We start from the raw sequence: 15,795 nt of genomic DNA, 5'->3' as shown, positions 1-15,795 counted from the left end.
ATAATTTTAATTTTTTATTTCCCCTTTAGTGTTGTAGCAAAATGGTAGTTATATACTTGTATAATAATGTAACTCATTGATATAGTTGTTGTTAATATTTAGAATGAATATATATATATATATATATATATATATAAAAGGAATGTTCAATAGACCCATGCTTTTATTAAATATACCCACCTTCAAGGAAAAAATATGATAATCATAATGAATGTGGTTGGTTTTTATTGGTTGCAAATTCAACAATGGAAAAATGAATCTAGAAGTCATTTTTACTTTTCATGATAGTTAAGATGACTGAGTCGATTTAATAAAAACTTGAGTCTATTTAATATTCTCATATATATATATATATAAAACAATAAAAATAAATCACATATACTTGGATTTTAATTTAATTATATTTAAAAATTAGTAATTACTTGAAGAAAAAAATAAAAATATGGTATTTATTAAGTATATATTTGGATTCTACACAATTAATTAATTTTTTCATAAAGATACAAACTTTTTTCTATTAGTACAAATGTATAAATATCTCCAATGATTTTATTTTCAATAATACAATTGTATGTATGGATATATATATATATATATATAGATTACCAAATTATTTAATAAATTGTTAAAAACAATTTAGTTTTAATTATATGCTTTAAACTTTACAAACTTGATTTTTGTTGTTAGATCTCATTTAATAGGTTTTATAATATATTTTTTTAATAATATTATTATACTATTAATTTTGTGTGATGTTCATTAACTAATTTTGATGTTAATTCTTGTGAAAAAAATTATTGTGCAAATTTAATAACATAATTATTTTTAGTTATAGATTTTCTTCTTTCTAACCTAAAACAAAGTTTTTTCTTTACTTCAAGTTTTAATCCTTATTTCAAATAGATCAAATGTTTTTCAATTTCGTATTAAAAATATTTTAAGATCTTCTAATAAAGGGTGAAAGTTGAAATTCGTTGAGAAGCCCCTTAAAGTATTTTCTTAGTAGTTTAGATAGTAACAAACTTCATCCTTAAACCAAAACCTTGTGGCCTTGTGAAAAACATTCATACATGCAAGGCTAAGTCTATGCTTGTCAAATCTCCTCTGAAGTCTTATTTATCATTTAGATTAAAAGCCATATGTGTGTAGATATACTCACATATACTAAAGTATATGTTCTTTCGATTACAAATACCTTTTTAACATTCTTACCTCCAATTTTTTATTTTTTATTTTTTATTTTTTTTTGCAAAGTCGTGAGTTGTATTTGTGGCAAGTTAATATCAATTATTTTTTACTTTGATGATTAGTGAATTGGTGGCTACATCTTCATACATTTGAAAATGGATGCAAGCAACAATAACGATTAATCCAGTTCATGACATAGATCTCTTTATAAATCATTGCTTTATGTCAGCCTGAAAATTGAGTCTGTGCATATATATATATATATATATATCTGTATAATCATTTTCATCTCACAACTACAAATGCAATTCTTCAAGGCAACTCACGGTGAGAAATTATGAAAATAATGATACGAGCTAATATATACATAATCCAATCCTGGCATATTGAAAGACAAAACAAATGCATTGTCTATTACAGAGTCGAAACTTAAATACTGATGGAGAAAATATAAGTAATTTACACAAGAAATGACTGATATAATGATATCAGTAGGTACGATCTTCCAAACCAAACTAGTTTTTATGAAAGGTAGAATTTCTTAAATTAGAGATGATATCCTCCAACCATGTGAAGACCACCACACAATCAAAATCCTTTCAATTTCACATTCCAAAAATGGAAATGTGGTCCACGTGTAATCGGACAAGAAGCTATTTATCCCCACAAGGTGGCTGCCACAATGACTCATTATTACGATAGCAGCAGATGACAAACAGTGTAAACTGAGTAGTACCCAAGCTTCAGTTTGATTTACTGGTCATTGGAAGCTAAGACTATTCTCATGTGGAAACATACCTAGCTACCCATACCACGTATAGTCCTGCTTGTTTATCATCAAATCTCAAATCAAAGTAAATGAAGTTCACAAGGTGCATGATGATACACAAAGAGTAGTTGATTGATTCCAAAACATAAGCCATCATTAAACCAATCAGTTGTGTCTGCGAAACTTCAGTTTGAATGACGCATTTTAATTTTGAACGATAAATGAGAGCCATTTCCAAGCGTGCAACATCTGAAAAAGAGTCTATCTTGTGCTAAGGCTGAGATAACTTCACTAGCCGGGATTCAAAAAAACCAAAACCCTGCTACAAGAGAATCGATGATCCACCTCCTGAAAACTCCACGGACTGTACGTGGCACACAAACAGCATAATTAGATTCTTCCACAAGAGAGTGTGATGCACGAGGTACAAGAGGTACAAGAGGTACGAGAGCTGCAGTAAACAGCTACTCTCACTTTTTGAAAACGAAAAGATTGTAGCTGTTATGAGACACTTATTTCCATTCAAATAATTCTCAATAAAATATAACGACTTGGACGACTCAATTCAAGTGCAACTTGTACAACGGTCTCCAATGATCAAATGATAATGCACCAGTAACTACAAAAATGCAAAAAATTAGAAGCCTAGTTCCAAGAATACATACAAATGATTACAAAATAATACTAAAAATATCGTTCGATGCATAAAAGTTCGGCTGCGATTGAGAAATTCGACTACTGGAGGAAATGACTGGATTTCGAGAAAAACCTGAGGAGGTGCAAGATTGGATAACCAATCGGAGGCATGAGTAGGTAGGAGACCTAAAGTGTTCAACTGCAACACCAAACTGTTACGTAAATCTATGTTCAATTCAGAAAGATAAGTGACAAAATCTGTTCATGAATACTTTAACTATTATCAAATACAACAAAATGTGGGAAAACTACCCAATATACTCACAAAATCGACAAACGAAAAGGATACATCATGAAAGAACTCCTCACCTTCCATAGACCAAGTCCCATAGCTGCTAGGTTCAGTGCAGTAAATGCAACCTTTGGTAACAAGAGACTAGTATTGGCGTCCTGAAAAGGTTCAAAAACTGCAACCAATGTTTTAATTCAGTATTATTACTTTCGACACAAATGCTATTCTTCAAGGTTTAGTATTGAATAAAGATACAAGTGAACAATCGCATGAAAAGCGGAGTGAACCAGAAATTATGGTTCGTATCAATTTAAAAAACAAGAAATTGAACATGGTGATATTCAAAATGTCCATGAAAGGGTTTCTCATCCTCGTCTACGTAATCACATTACTTAAGGTTAGCAATAATCTGAAATATCCAAATAGTCACTAAATACATAAATTCTCAAATAACGTAAAAATTAAATATGCTCGAGAATATATTTACATTATATTTATGGGGCTCGCTGCAGGCGTCCAAGTACGGTAGGTTCGCAAAATGGTAGTGATCAGGATCAAAATAGCATTACTTCTAGCACTTGAAATATCAGCGAGCATTGCTACATCCTCTGATAATTTCTACTACAAGTACACAGTGGGAAACTTGGCTGCTAGTTAATCAACGGTTTTGGGAAGTGCCAAACAAGGTGCATACCTTTGCCAATGCTCTGAAGAGCGCTAACTGGTTGCCACAACGCAGAAAAGGTAATGCCGATACTGAAGAGATGAACGGTGCTTCCAGCCATCCACATCATAAACCCCATCATCAAGAGATTCTTCACAGGAGCTTGAGCTGCCTCCCATGCTTTCTGCATACCAAAAGGCGTCAATTCATAACTACTCCAAGTGGACCGGAACATTACAATAATGAAAAGAGCACGCCTTTAAAAAAATTCAAAAAAATTAGGGCCCTCAAAAAAGCTGACAGTAGAATAACTTAACGGGAAAACCATACATGTTGTTTCCACGATGCCTCATTCTCCTTCTTCTGCTTCCCAGAGACGGTCTCTTCCTAAAAGACCCCACAAAAGAATCCAATCAACACTCGAAGAATTCAATACATAGCAGTCGACGATGGACATGTTTATGAAGATCTGCTAACCCTAATCCATAACGATCCCGAAATCAAACGCCACCATACCGGATCAGTCATAGAGCGCGAGAATCCTAGAGGATCGGGAGGGAGGTCTTTAGAAGAGGAGGAGTGCGCAGCATCGTGAAGCTCGACGGCCCACTTCCGTGCTCCTTTTCCACCTCTCTCCATGTGACTCTTTGTCCAATTCAAACTGATCAGAGAAAGAAAAAACCACCTGCCCTTCCAATCACTCACAAACCCAATTCAATCAAGGCCCACGCAAGAGTAACCGAAACCAAAGTGGTCGGATTGATGCGAATTGATGCGAATAGATGCAAGCAATCCTTGGAAACAGACGAGCAGACCTGGGAACATCCCCCAGCAGATGAGGGAGCGAGTCACAAAAGCCTCGGAGTCCTGGGGCACATACACGGGAAGCCCAGATATCAATCAGGGTGTGTACCGGACATCATCGTATTTCAACGAGTATTATACAACGTGATGGTTTTAGTCATTTCACATGTCATTTTGTTTCCAAGATAATGTCCTTTTTATTGCTAGAATTTGTTGACTGTGTAATTCGAGGAATTTTGAATGTTGAACTGTAATTGCTAAATCCTGTACGTAATTGGATCATTTATTGTTTTTGCCTTTACTTAGAAGAGGAAACTTTGTGAACTCTGATGATTTGTTGTGATGTATATGGCACACATCCATCTTAACATATCCAACAGCAACACAGGGCTACGGCCACCACAAACTACACGAACTGCGCAACGTAGAAACTTTTGCTTTGGAATGCAAATGCAAGATCCTACACAACTTGTTTTACTTGTGATAGTTATGGAGTAAGTTCTAAAACTGCAAGACTATGCATTACCCCATTACGTAGAAGAAACTTGCGGATACTTCACAAGCGATCCTAAACCAATATGGTTCCCATCTTGGGTATGAAATGGTACTTCAAACAACTACCTGAAAGTTTCATGTGCTTAGTAGTAGCAAAATGCCCATAAAGGTCATTTCATGTAGCTTAATGTTTGACAACTCTCACTACCACCACGAGATACAGAATTCCACTAAACTAGGAGCCAATTCACGTGGAAGTGCAACACGTAGGACTGCAGTGCATTCTGAGACTCTGCTTAGCAAGAGACCACCTCCAAGTCTCAACGAAGTCCTGGTTTCAAAACGTGAGTGAGCTGATTTAAAGTGACATGTCCTTTACATTCCCTCAAGACTTATAATTGCATAGTCGATAACATATCCCGAATGAATGAGCTCTTTAGATTATCATAAAAGCCATGGCAATCGGTTACAGTTCACTACGGAGGTTTGATCCACAAATATGCTCAGATGAGGTGGATGGGTTCCCAGGAGCCTCCTCAAGCTGGGCTGCCATATCAAAATGAAGTCCTCATACCCCAAAGCCAAAAGTGGATTTTTTGCGGTTGCCACCCTCTCCATACTGTTCGTTCCATCGCCGCAACTCGTTCATGCTGGAGGCAGCAAAAGCTACTGAAGCGCCTACCTGTGAATTGTTTCTCAAGAATTAGTGAACCCAAACGAGTGAGGCATGCTAAAGCAAAAATAGTAGTTAAGGGAATTGATACGAAATTAGCAGGAGTTCTCTTCCGGTGATGATCCATGGAATACAGTTGTTTAGTCACTGATACTCTAAGCTTGTCTAATGTTGCGGGAAGACAATACAAAGAAGAAACTATATATGCCTAACACACAAGGCGGCAGTATTTTCCGAATGATTATAACTAGTAATAACCAAATGAATATAATTTCACGGTACATCAATTATCCTACCAGCTTTCTGAAACAAAATACATGTCACGATGCAAAAGTACACAGTTTCGGATAATTATATATCCCATGAACTCAGCTTTCGAGCACATGCAAATTTCATGAGAAAAGCTTAAGTTTTGAGCAAGGACCTGAGCCATCGCCTGCTTAAAATCATCATATCTGAGGGGTCTGATCACTGCTGATGATTGAGCACGGTTGGTGGCAGCAGTTCCTTCTAGTTTATCCTTTTCAAAAAAATGGCCACACATTAAGAGAGCTCATATTTGACTTCACAACCTTTACTCCAGATCTCAGAAGTACAGATGACAAATCAAATTCATATTTGAATTGAACTGCCAAGACAGCTCAACAGTTATCTTCACATAACACCAAGTGAACTTTACTCATGAATAAAAGAAGAAATTGATACCTCTTGTTCTTCATACAGTAAAAGCTCTCTTATGGGGCGATAAGCAGCAGCTATAGAGAGATTCTAATATATCAGGGCAAATGCCAAATATCAGATTTTAAAGGTGAGTATTATCGACAACCACTTAGAGTTGGAAGGTAATCAAACCACACAAAAAATAATTACACAATCTACTCGAACAAAGGAAGATAAAGAGAGATTTGGCGACGTCTGATGTCTGAGACACAAATCTGCACCCGGCATCCTTATACAACAAGGGTTGCAGCAATGAAGTACCTTAAGATCACTTCCAGAATACCCATCCGTAATGCGCGATAGTTCTTCGAAGTCAAACCCTTCCTCAAGTTCTTCATCAGCCAATATAACACGCAAGATCTTCACTCTATTTTCTGTGTTCGGCAGGTCCACTAATATTCTGTTCAACAAGGATTCTCATGTTTAAAATGAACCGCTTTTCTTGACACACGTTTGTACAATTAATTAATACTTACGTTAGGGATACAAACATATTTCTTGAATTTGATTTAAGTATTTGGCTCATTGGTTTCCGATCAAATGATAGTAGGGAGTTTTTACCTCCTTGGTAATCTCCGGATCACAGCATCGTCAAGGTCAAATGGCCGATTTGTAGCAGCCAAGACCAAGACTCGTTCATTATCCTTTGAGCGGAGCCCATCCCAGGCGGCCATAAATTCATTTCTAGTCTTACGGGTGGCTTCATGTTCGGAACTACCGCCTCTGGCCCCCAATAAACTGTCCACCTGCCATTGTACTTGTTAAGTGATGATGGAGGATGAACCTTGAAAACAGAACGTTAGCTACCTCAGGGCACAAAACTTGAAACATAACTAGGTTTGGAGGCCTTGGATATGCATTTTCCGAATAACACAGCAAACAGGACACAACTTGAGGTTATCACCACGACCTTCATGTACCTAGAATTAATCAGAACCACAATGTTTAACTAAAAGAGAAAAGTAATGGTGGTCCAAAGAAATTTTGGGAACGCAATTTTCTCACCTCATCAACAAAAATAACAGCGGGAGCGAGCTTTTTTGCCAAAGAAAACAAAGATTTAGTCAGCTTTTCCGCATCCCCAAACCACTGCACAAAGAGGACACCAAAAGACATACACAGTATCAGAAACAGGCAATGAGGCAAGGAACCTATTCAAGAGAAGTTTTTAAAACAGGTGTTCTGCAAAAGAATATCGAGTATGTATGAATACCAAATATCTAGACCTGAAATAGGAAACAGGATACATAAAAGGTTCTTGCAGCAGCCATTTCCTACATAAAGAGACCAATCATGCAATGATCTATTCCATGAGTAGCGAGGTAAATTATGATTTCGTACGAAAGTAAAATGAGACAATATATTGTTTAGAATTCAGTATAGAACCTTGGAGGTGATTGTAGAACCCGTGATATTGATGAAGTTGGCGCCAGCTTCTGTAGCCACTGCTTTAGCTAGCAAAGTTTTGCCTGTACCTGGAGGTCCAAAAAGCAAAACTCCTTTGCAAGGCTGTCCAACATGCCCCCGTTTGTCACATAAGAACGAAGACAGCCACACAGTACACATAACGGGCTACATAAAGAGGCACATGACGGTTCTTTTGTCCACGTTCACGTGCCCTCTGGTATCAAAACACTGAATGTCTGTTGATGCTAGAAAATGTTGGATAGAGGAATTGTGAGAATACCCGAGTCAGATTTCCTTTACAAAATAGTTCTGGACGCTGCAAGGGAAGCATAACAAGCTCCTTGAGGGCACTTTTTACATCTTCAAGCGCACCAATGTGATCAAATTTCACACTCACTTCATTCGGGGGTATGACCGCCGAGATCAACGCCTTCTCATATTCGTCTTCTGCAACTGTCTGCCATCATAACCATTAAGAAATAAGATGAGACACTAGATGACCCTGAAAATGTAGTCTACAACAATGAGGGAACGAAAGGGACTAGGAACGCTAGTTATAAAAGAATGGACGTCATCTTTGCTATCCTTTGTGGTTCAAAAGTGAAACTCATTGTCTGTAAATATTTGAATTGAATTGCACTGGATACGTTATCATGCCGATCGCATGTTGCAAGAAGATTAAGACATGGCTTTTGAAAATGTGGATCTAATTATCTAACTAATCAAGAAATAGACAATGCCAGTGAAGAAACCCCACACTTGCAAAAAAAAAAGAAATCCTCAAAAAAAATCTAGAGCCGGATGTTAAAGTGCAATTTGCCATGATACTTTGATGTTTCCTAATCCATACCTTGAAATCTTTTACAATGCTTGGGGGCTTTTTATTTTCTTGGACCCGCAGTCTCGTAAGTGCTCTTTCCATACTGCGCTCAACACACTATATTTATGAGCACTTGACAATATCAATGTTTGAAACTTATAATCCTACTCACTTTAACTTGGGATGCCTCTATCATGAAATGTTAGATGTTTAGAAATAGGAACATGATATGATGAAGATGCTTCAACATCCCACAAAATTATGGTACAAGCTAAGATATGAAGTTAGAAGACGGAATTTGCTAATCCTAATACGAGAAAAGAAATAAAACTAAAAATAAAAATAAAAGAAGAAGAAGAAACAGAAAAAAAGATCAACCATTGTAATGAGATTTTTCGGACATCCAAGAACAACCAGATCTTCATTTCCTCGTTCACGTAAATTTCAAAGTTATGTGGATATTTCTCATTTAAATACAAGAACTGGAAAAATGTTCACATAGAGGAGTGTACAACCTATCCCGAGGGATCATAAGTTTGCCATTGCTAGTGGGAGGATCAAACAGAGACATTCCAAGATGATGATTCCTAGCCCATCCTACAACTTTCTCAGCCTCTGCACATATATCCCCAACATCACAGCCAGAGTGAGCAATAATAAAATCCAACCTTGTGAACATAACTGTTAGTCTTACCTTCCAAGAAACTGTCATTCTATTGCTAATGCCTTCAGAATAAATCTAGGAGACACGTAAGCTCAGGACAAAGACCTGTCTAGCCTGAAACAAAACCTGGAGAAGAACGCAGATGTTCATAACAAGTAGTACGTACTACCAGTAAGATGACGTCCTTAAAAGACATATAGGTACTAAAACTCGACCTTCAACAACAAAAGCCATTCTACTATACTATAATGTAAGCAAGCAGTGCGCAAGCAGCGCAGCTCCAAAAATCTGCAATAGCTCATTTATGATCTTGGTTGAATAAAAAACCCCCAGTCATGGAAGGCTGATCGACAAATCACTTTATGCCACGCAAACCCACGATGAAGATATGGAGCATAATAGTCTTACTGGTTTTAGAGAGGTCGAGACCCAACAAGTTCAATGCGGGAAGACCCTCACAGTCCATATAGTTTGTTTCCAGAACCTGAGGAAAAACGCGGGATGGTAAAATTTAGTCTTCAACGTGTATCCACAGCTTTTAAAACTGAAAACAAGTTTATGAAGTATGATTTCTTATATAAAAACCACAAAGGCTAACCTCACGTAGCTGCCCGATATTGTGTTTAGCACGACTGATCTCCTTATCCTTTAATAATTGCTTTTTCCACTCGCGCAGCATTCCATCCTCCTATACATGATCTCAATGCATAAAATTAAATATGTACTGAAAACACTCCAACGTCAAGCTATTTATTGAAGGAATTGTAGGAAGCCAATCCCTACAGTTTAAATGCACTGGTAGATTGAAAGCTGCAGGAGTTCGAACACTCACTTTTGGAGGATAAATTTTGATATGATTGGGAAAAAGCTCGTAAACATCTTCACTTCCCAGTAAATCCCGAAATACCCATCTGGTTGATGTTCTTTGATTCTGCAATTGACATTAATGAGCCTGTGCTAAATATGAGAAAAGAGGCAAATAACCTATACATTAACGACCATCATGAAGGAGTCCTAGGTCTAGAATATTTCCTAGATAGCAAAATCTAAGTCTTTGTATGCACTGACAAAGTTAAACATACCAGGCGGGAACGAATATCTTCCAAGTGAGCTTTCTGCCACATATTAGTTAACAATCAGAAATAGACTTACACAGCTCTGAAAAACCGTCAAGTGACTGGGACACTGACGGTAGGGCATTAAGGACAATTACAATTTGGACATAAGTTAAAGAGCAAGAATTGTGTATTATGAGATACAGGATCAGATTGAATATCCTCAAGTATCACTAATCTAGCAAAAGAAGCCTTGAAAAGTAATTGCTTCAGTTGACTATGTGAAATGCTAAGTATTTTAATAATTGGCAATACTAGCGCCTAAAACACAGTCCTGACAGCATTATCAATCTATAAGTGGATGCCAACTAAAGCTCAACAGATCTTTTCATGAACAGAAGAAGCTCAGCTGTAAGAGAAAAAATGTACAAGGCTACATGGTACATCATATTGTTTATTTTTACACATGCCCACGCCGAAATTTAGACAATAAAAAACATTAAAACGTACCAATCTTGCCCGGTCATCAACTTCCGCTTTCTCGTCAGATAAACGGCTGGCAATCATAACAATAGGACCCTCAATTTGATCCAGTTTTGCTTCTACGCGCTCCAAAAACTCCTGCCTCCTATCTAATGGAACAGCTCTCTCAAACCAATGCCTAGGATCTGGAAAATAAATCACCATAGGCTTCGAACGTGATGACATCTACAAACAGAAAAAGTTAGAAAAATGTTGGTTAAAAACTTGTTGCTTTGACTACGAAAATTGTTAACTACCGCTAAGCAAAAAACCAAACAGGCAATCACGCATGAAATAAACAAAATCCTGAACACCGACCATCCATTCATTGAAATCGAGCTTTGATCAGAAACGTATCGAAAGCCAAATACGTAGCAATCCCTCTGAAGTTTTATAATAGATGCAGAAGTATTATTTTATGTACCCAAATCCTGAAGTTCGTACCTCAGAAAGAGCATCAATGGCAGCTACCCATTCTTCACATGGATCAGCTGCAGAAACGTTGCCAGGCGAGAGAGCTGATGCTGTCCAGCCAAAGCACAAACCACTGAACTCAATTTCGAGGAAATAGCAAACACAGTCGAGTCTTGTGTGATTCCCACAAAAAAAAAAAAAAAAAATTAAAATGCCAGTTTTGAAAGACCTTTTCATCGGCTACCTGTAAAAAGTAGACACTACATCTTCAATAGGCAGTCAAGTTCATCACATAGACCTGAGCAGGACTGGCCAAACTTGAGCGGGTATGAAAATTGAGGGAATCAACTGTAAGTCGTCAATACTGGGTGAGCCTACCAAAACCATGTGGTATTTACCCCAAATCAACATGTTGTACCTTGTCACCTTCAAATTGTCACTATTTATTTGCTTATGAACAGCTCTTGCAACGTGTCTAACCAATATGAATAAATGCAAGGTTCAAAAGTACGTTCCATGTCACAACCATTTATCGCAAGCTCGGAGTTCTCGATTGGAATAGCGATTGGTTATTAGAGACGATGAAAACTGGTTCAGAAAGAAAAGATGTGATACCTCTATTTTCTTTCCAACCAGCAGACTTTCCACGCCCTTGTTTCTCTCCACTTCCCTCCACTATTGTTTCCTGTGATAAAAAAGGAGAATGAAGCAAATGAAAAGCTAATATCCAACGAACAAATCACAAAGCGATACTGACAATTTTCTACAACCTATCCCTGAATAGATAGATTATAACAATCAACTTTTTTGATCATGGATGACCCCTTCAAATGCTCTAATATGGGACCAAAATCTTAGAAGATAACAGGAAAATTGACAAGTCAGCGTCGAGTGGTTCCATATTTGTTACTTCTATTGACGTAGGAGGGAAAGAAAAACTCTTCGTAGAGACTTATCCATCAGATTACACGACCTTCAGTCAAGAAGCATAGAACAAAATCAGATCATCAATACCTTCATAGAAGCATGCTGTCTTTCAACTTGAACCGAATCAGCAGCTACCTCTAGCAGCACATCCACTTTAACATCACGGGCCCCCCTCATCCTCTCACTAATACCCTCGTCTTTCTCTCCGTCACTCAACGCTGACGTACTCTCGTTCTCTGAATCAGACCCATCAGAACTAGAGGCAGAAATTAACTCATGAGCTCCAAAGTCCTGCATAAAATGCGGCTTTCTTACCTCAGCTCATGTAACCATATTTTGATTGAATAAAGATGTTTAAAAGCTCAACATACCAGCGAAGCCGTAACAGCTGGAAAAACAGATAAAGTTACTAGAAACTAAAATCCTCTTCCGAGGAGAAACAAAGAAAAATTACAGACAAAACGTTTAATTGAACCAAAACAAGGAGGCAATGAAGTGCGTATCTTTCAGACGATTATCTATGACTGCTGAAAGGAATGTGTCAGTAACGGTGGCTTACATGGGGAGCAAGAGAGGTGCTGTCGAGCACAAGTAATGGCGCTTGAAGATGGTGAGCAAGTGCCTCCACCAATCTCTCCTGATACAAAAGAGTTCCTGAAACATTATGCCAACCTCAGAAGGATGTAAGCCATTTCAAAACAATACCTATTTGCAATCTGGAAAGTGTTTCACCACTTGCATACAGTACGAATATCAAGCACATACAGATTTTAAACCAGATTTGAACTCAAAATCACGTAAAGTTACTGCATTTCATCTCAATGATAAATGCAACCCACAAATGATGCACAACTTTTAGTTCGCTAAACGCTAAAAGGTTCAAGCTGAATACAAAGAATTCATCACCTCTCATGGCACTTAAAAAAATGTTTTATATACCGGTTGAGCCACGTAAGCAGATGCGGCGATTGGAATAGGACAACCCTGAACCAAATTCTGCATAGAGGGGTTGCCGCAGATGTGCGGCTGCACAATCAACCAATAGATCTCGTGTAGTTTCACTGCCATCATTCCTCCACTCAGACCAACTTACACAATTGGGTACAAAAATACATACAATCTAATGTACGTTGCAGATCAGTGCGTTCCTTGAACAGAATATAAGAAGGCAAGGAACTACAAGACCAGCGGACTATACTAAGAATATAGTAAATTGCAACAGTATATGATTCACAAGTGTATCAAACTCCAAAGCTAAGCCCCAAAGAGTCTACCAAATAGCAAGTCTACCAACCTTAGAAAGAGCAATGTTCACCTCAAATAATGTGGAAATTCTTCCAGAGTGACTTTCGCATCCTCCCATCTCTGCAATCGCTCCTCAAAAGCCTTCCTGAATCGAGCCTTCTGAGCCAGATACAATGAGTCCTGGTTATCATGATGAAAACTTTCAATAGAGCTCTCGTCCTGATTCCCACTAGTCGTTGCCGAGTGCCGCCACTTTAGTCCCTCATCACTCTCATCTTCACCACCGCTACTACAGGCCATAACATATTCAGCACCTTTGTAGTTATCCCCGCCACTTCCAATTGAGGAAGAAACGTCTGCTTGGCTCTTGCCATCTGTACCACGCTCGTCACTGCAGGAGCGAGTGAACGATGATGATATCCGTAATAATCTTTCCTTCTGCGGAAACAAACTTTGCCTTGATGGATTGATTACACCGGCACTCGTGGTTATGTAGCCCCTGAGAGCATGTCCTACGAGCAATCTCTGTTGCCTAAGCAATAGCAGAGCAGAGGGTATGCTAGGTATGCAGTCGAAACCTTGACAACTAAGCCATGAATGAGAAGAACTGGTGAAAACTCTGCGTCTCTGAACCTGAGCCCGCCTCCAGAACGTGGGAGAAATCCCTCGAAGCATAGATTGGCACGAAGCAAATACATCTTGAGAGTTAAACTCGTGATGAAATCTATAAGTACAGGGCTTCAGATACCGTCTATACATTGTCCCACCACCCACCGACTTAGGAATATTTTGCCAGGAAGGCTGCTTCACCGGATCTGAATCTCAGATTTGTTCATGAGCTGCACGAAAGAAATGCCTAGTTAAGATTGCAGACGATCTGAAAAGCTCCTTCTTGATTGTCCCCAAAACGAATGCAACAGAGACAACCAGCTGGAGTCGAGGAAATGTCCAGCTCCACTTCTGGATAAAGTCTAGTACCAGAAAGGCGTTGTCGAACAAATGTAATAGCTACAACAATTAGGAATATTAATAACAGATAAAAAAATCATGCTCGTGTTAAGACAACTTTTAGATTGAAATTCAAAATTCGTACATGCTAGCAATGCACAGTAATCACCAGAAAATCAGCACAATGCCTCCAGGAGAAGGGTCGCCCACAATTACATGACCTAAGTAATAACACTCAAGTTTCAACTTGAATCCGAAGTCTAAGGAGCAGAGCAGAGCATTTACCCTTGCAAAGATTAGAATGCCGAGAGTTGTAACTTCCAGGTTTAGGGTCTGAGGGCCGGAGCTTATTCTGCCCGCATCAACTCGAAATCTGAAAGCGACAGACTATTTAATTCTGATTCTTTAGGTTCCAGCCGACACCAGAAATCAACCAAATTTTAGAAGGGCGTTCAGGATTTCCATTCCAAATTAGCGTGCTCATTTCTTATTCATGCAAAGCAGATGTAGAAAACGCATACTCGAAATCAGTGAAGGCATGAAGTGGTGATTTCGTGATTCATAACCTGAGCACATAAACCCTAACCCTAAATGAGACTTTTATGTAGAATTTGGAGATTTTTAGTTAGCACACAGAGTAGACTTACAAAAATCAGAGCGCCTGATGGAATTCTCAAACTGGCACAATCGTAGATAGATGGTTGCGTAGGCTATCTCCATCCTCAGCTCACTGTCAAGCGCTGGGGCAATGTCTGAACGCTTCTTCGCCCCAACAATTCAGAAGTATTTAGTGCCAAGCGTGATGGGGTGCTCGACAATGTGGACGTGACCGTTGGTGTATACATATATATATATATATATACATGCTGCCCCTTCAAACTCAGGGGTCTTAACCTCACTCTAACACCTGCTCTCATTGAACGTAACGGCTGCAAAATCGCCTGAAATTGCAGCAGTCTCAAAGTTCAACTAAGAACTCTACTACATCCCTATTGCAGTTGTTGCCTCACACCGTCTCCAAAGCCGCATCTCTCCTTCCTCTAACACAACATGATTGCCTAAAACACAATGGTGAGTAGATTGTAGAGATATGAAGTGCATAGTGACGTAACCTCACCTTGAAAATGCTTTCATGGGAATTTGCATCCGACGTTGATAACGGCAAGGATCAAACTTCATACCCAGTAGAAGCTGCACACCAATCACACAAATGAATAAACAATACCGGAAGAGCAGTGATGTGTGGAACCTGGAGGTCAAACAACGGTGATCGTTGATTGAATGCAACTCAGTCCGAACTCAGATTTCTAGCTCGCTGAGGTTTGGCCAAAATCCACAGAACATGAATTCATGAATCAACTAACACAACTACTGGGCTCAAATCTCTTGTAGCTAGTTGAATTTGTCAGGTTGCCATCAAAAGTTTATCACAGTTAGAATCGATATTTGTCGAATCCTTGTTTTGCGTTTTCTGTTCACCCATGTTCTGATCTGATGACTATGATGAAACTTCATCTGCTTGGGCCGATACAATCAAAGATTTTTTTCCTAC

The 15,795-nt window shown here is 38.4% G+C and overlaps 2 protein-coding genes across 14 annotated transcripts; both read right to left on the bottom strand.

Moving 5' to 3' along the window:
• Window positions 1-2,141: 2,141 nt before the first annotated feature.
• On the bottom strand, window positions 2,142-4,343 carry LOC112295353 (uncharacterized). 2 transcript variants are annotated; one of them, XM_024546834.3, is made up of 6 exons: window positions 4,066-4,343; window positions 3,880-3,936; window positions 3,580-3,733; window positions 2,963-3,060; window positions 2,727-2,792; window positions 2,142-2,321 (listed from the first exon to the last, which is right to left on the bottom strand). In XM_024546834.3, the coding sequence occupies exons 1-6, from the start codon at window positions 4,186-4,188 to the stop codon at window positions 2,280-2,282; spliced, it is 540 nt and encodes a 179-aa protein (XP_024402602.1). In that variant the 5' UTR covers window positions 4,189-4,343; the 3' UTR covers window positions 2,142-2,279. The 2 variants fall into 2 exon arrangements, with proteins under 2 accessions (XP_024402602.1, XP_024402603.1); XM_024546835.3 differs by lacking the exon at window positions 3,880-3,936.
• Window positions 4,344-4,888: 545 nt separating this feature from the next.
• Window positions 4,889-15,781, bottom strand: LOC112295351 (uncharacterized). 12 transcript variants are annotated; one of them, XR_012219532.2, is made up of 24 exons: window positions 15,361-15,502; window positions 14,891-15,005; window positions 14,529-14,616; window positions 13,366-14,134; window positions 12,990-13,111; window positions 12,610-12,704; window positions 12,138-12,341; window positions 11,739-11,808; window positions 11,154-11,233; window positions 10,698-10,895; window positions 10,215-10,247; window positions 9,965-10,063; window positions 9,731-9,820; window positions 9,541-9,616; window positions 8,984-9,083; window positions 8,499-8,571; window positions 7,929-8,105; window positions 7,628-7,750; window positions 7,247-7,330; window positions 6,803-6,987; window positions 6,503-6,615; window positions 6,227-6,289; window positions 5,946-6,041; window positions 4,889-5,530 (listed from the first exon to the last, which is right to left on the bottom strand). XR_012219532.2 is itself a non-coding variant. In XM_024546820.3 (24 exons), exons 4-24 carry the CDS (start codon window positions 14,052-14,054, stop codon window positions 5,417-5,419), a joined length of 2,910 nt encoding a protein of 969 aa, XP_024402588.1. In that variant the 5' UTR covers window positions 14,055-14,134; window positions 14,529-14,616; window positions 14,891-15,002; window positions 15,361-15,781; the 3' UTR covers window positions 4,972-5,416. The 12 variants fall into 12 exon arrangements, 10 of the variants coding, with proteins under 10 accessions (XP_090100374.1, XP_024402588.1, XP_024402587.1 ...); XR_016498213.1 differs by having other exon boundaries at window positions 6,503-6,641; window positions 6,803-6,979; XM_024546820.3 differs by having other exon boundaries at window positions 4,972-5,530; window positions 6,503-6,641; window positions 14,891-15,002; window positions 15,361-15,781.
• Between the last annotated feature and the right edge of the window lie 14 nt (window positions 15,782-15,795).

Source organism: Physcomitrium patens, chromosome 18 (genome assembly GCF_059467195.1).
Source record: "Physcomitrium patens ecotype Gransden chromosome 18, ASM5946719v1, whole genome shotgun sequence".
NCBI lineage: Eukaryota > Viridiplantae > Streptophyta > Bryopsida > Funariales > Funariaceae > Physcomitrium > Physcomitrium patens.
This window is presented reverse-complemented; position numbering and strand designations above follow the sequence as displayed.

Excerpts from the sequence above, each read along its gene's own strand:
- LOC112295353 (XM_024546834.3), bottom strand. The coding sequence starts at position 4,188 with ATGGAGAGAGGTGGAAAAGGAGCACGGAAGTGGGCCGTCGAGCTTCAC. Across the intron at positions 3,734-3,879 it reads AGGCATCGTGGAAACAACAT|AAAGCATGGGAGGCAGCTCA; the intron begins GTATGGTTTTCC and ends TTTGGTATGCAG. Across the intron at positions 2,793-2,962 it reads TGGGACTTGGTCTATGGAAG|TTGAACACTTTAGGTCTCCT; the intron begins GTGAGGAGTTCT and ends TTGGTGTTGCAG.
- LOC112295351 (XM_024546820.3), bottom strand. The coding sequence starts at position 14,054 with ATGTATAGACGGTATCTGAAGCCCTGTACTTATAGATTTCATCACGAG. Across the intron at positions 9,617-9,730 it reads ATATCGGGCAGCTACGTGAG|GTTCTGGAAACAAACTATAT; the intron begins GTTAGCCTTTGT and ends GTTTTTCCTCAG. Across the intron at positions 6,290-6,502 it reads ATTCTGGAAGTGATCTTAAG|AATCTCTCTATAGCTGCTGC; the intron begins GTACTTCATTGC and ends CTGATATATTAG.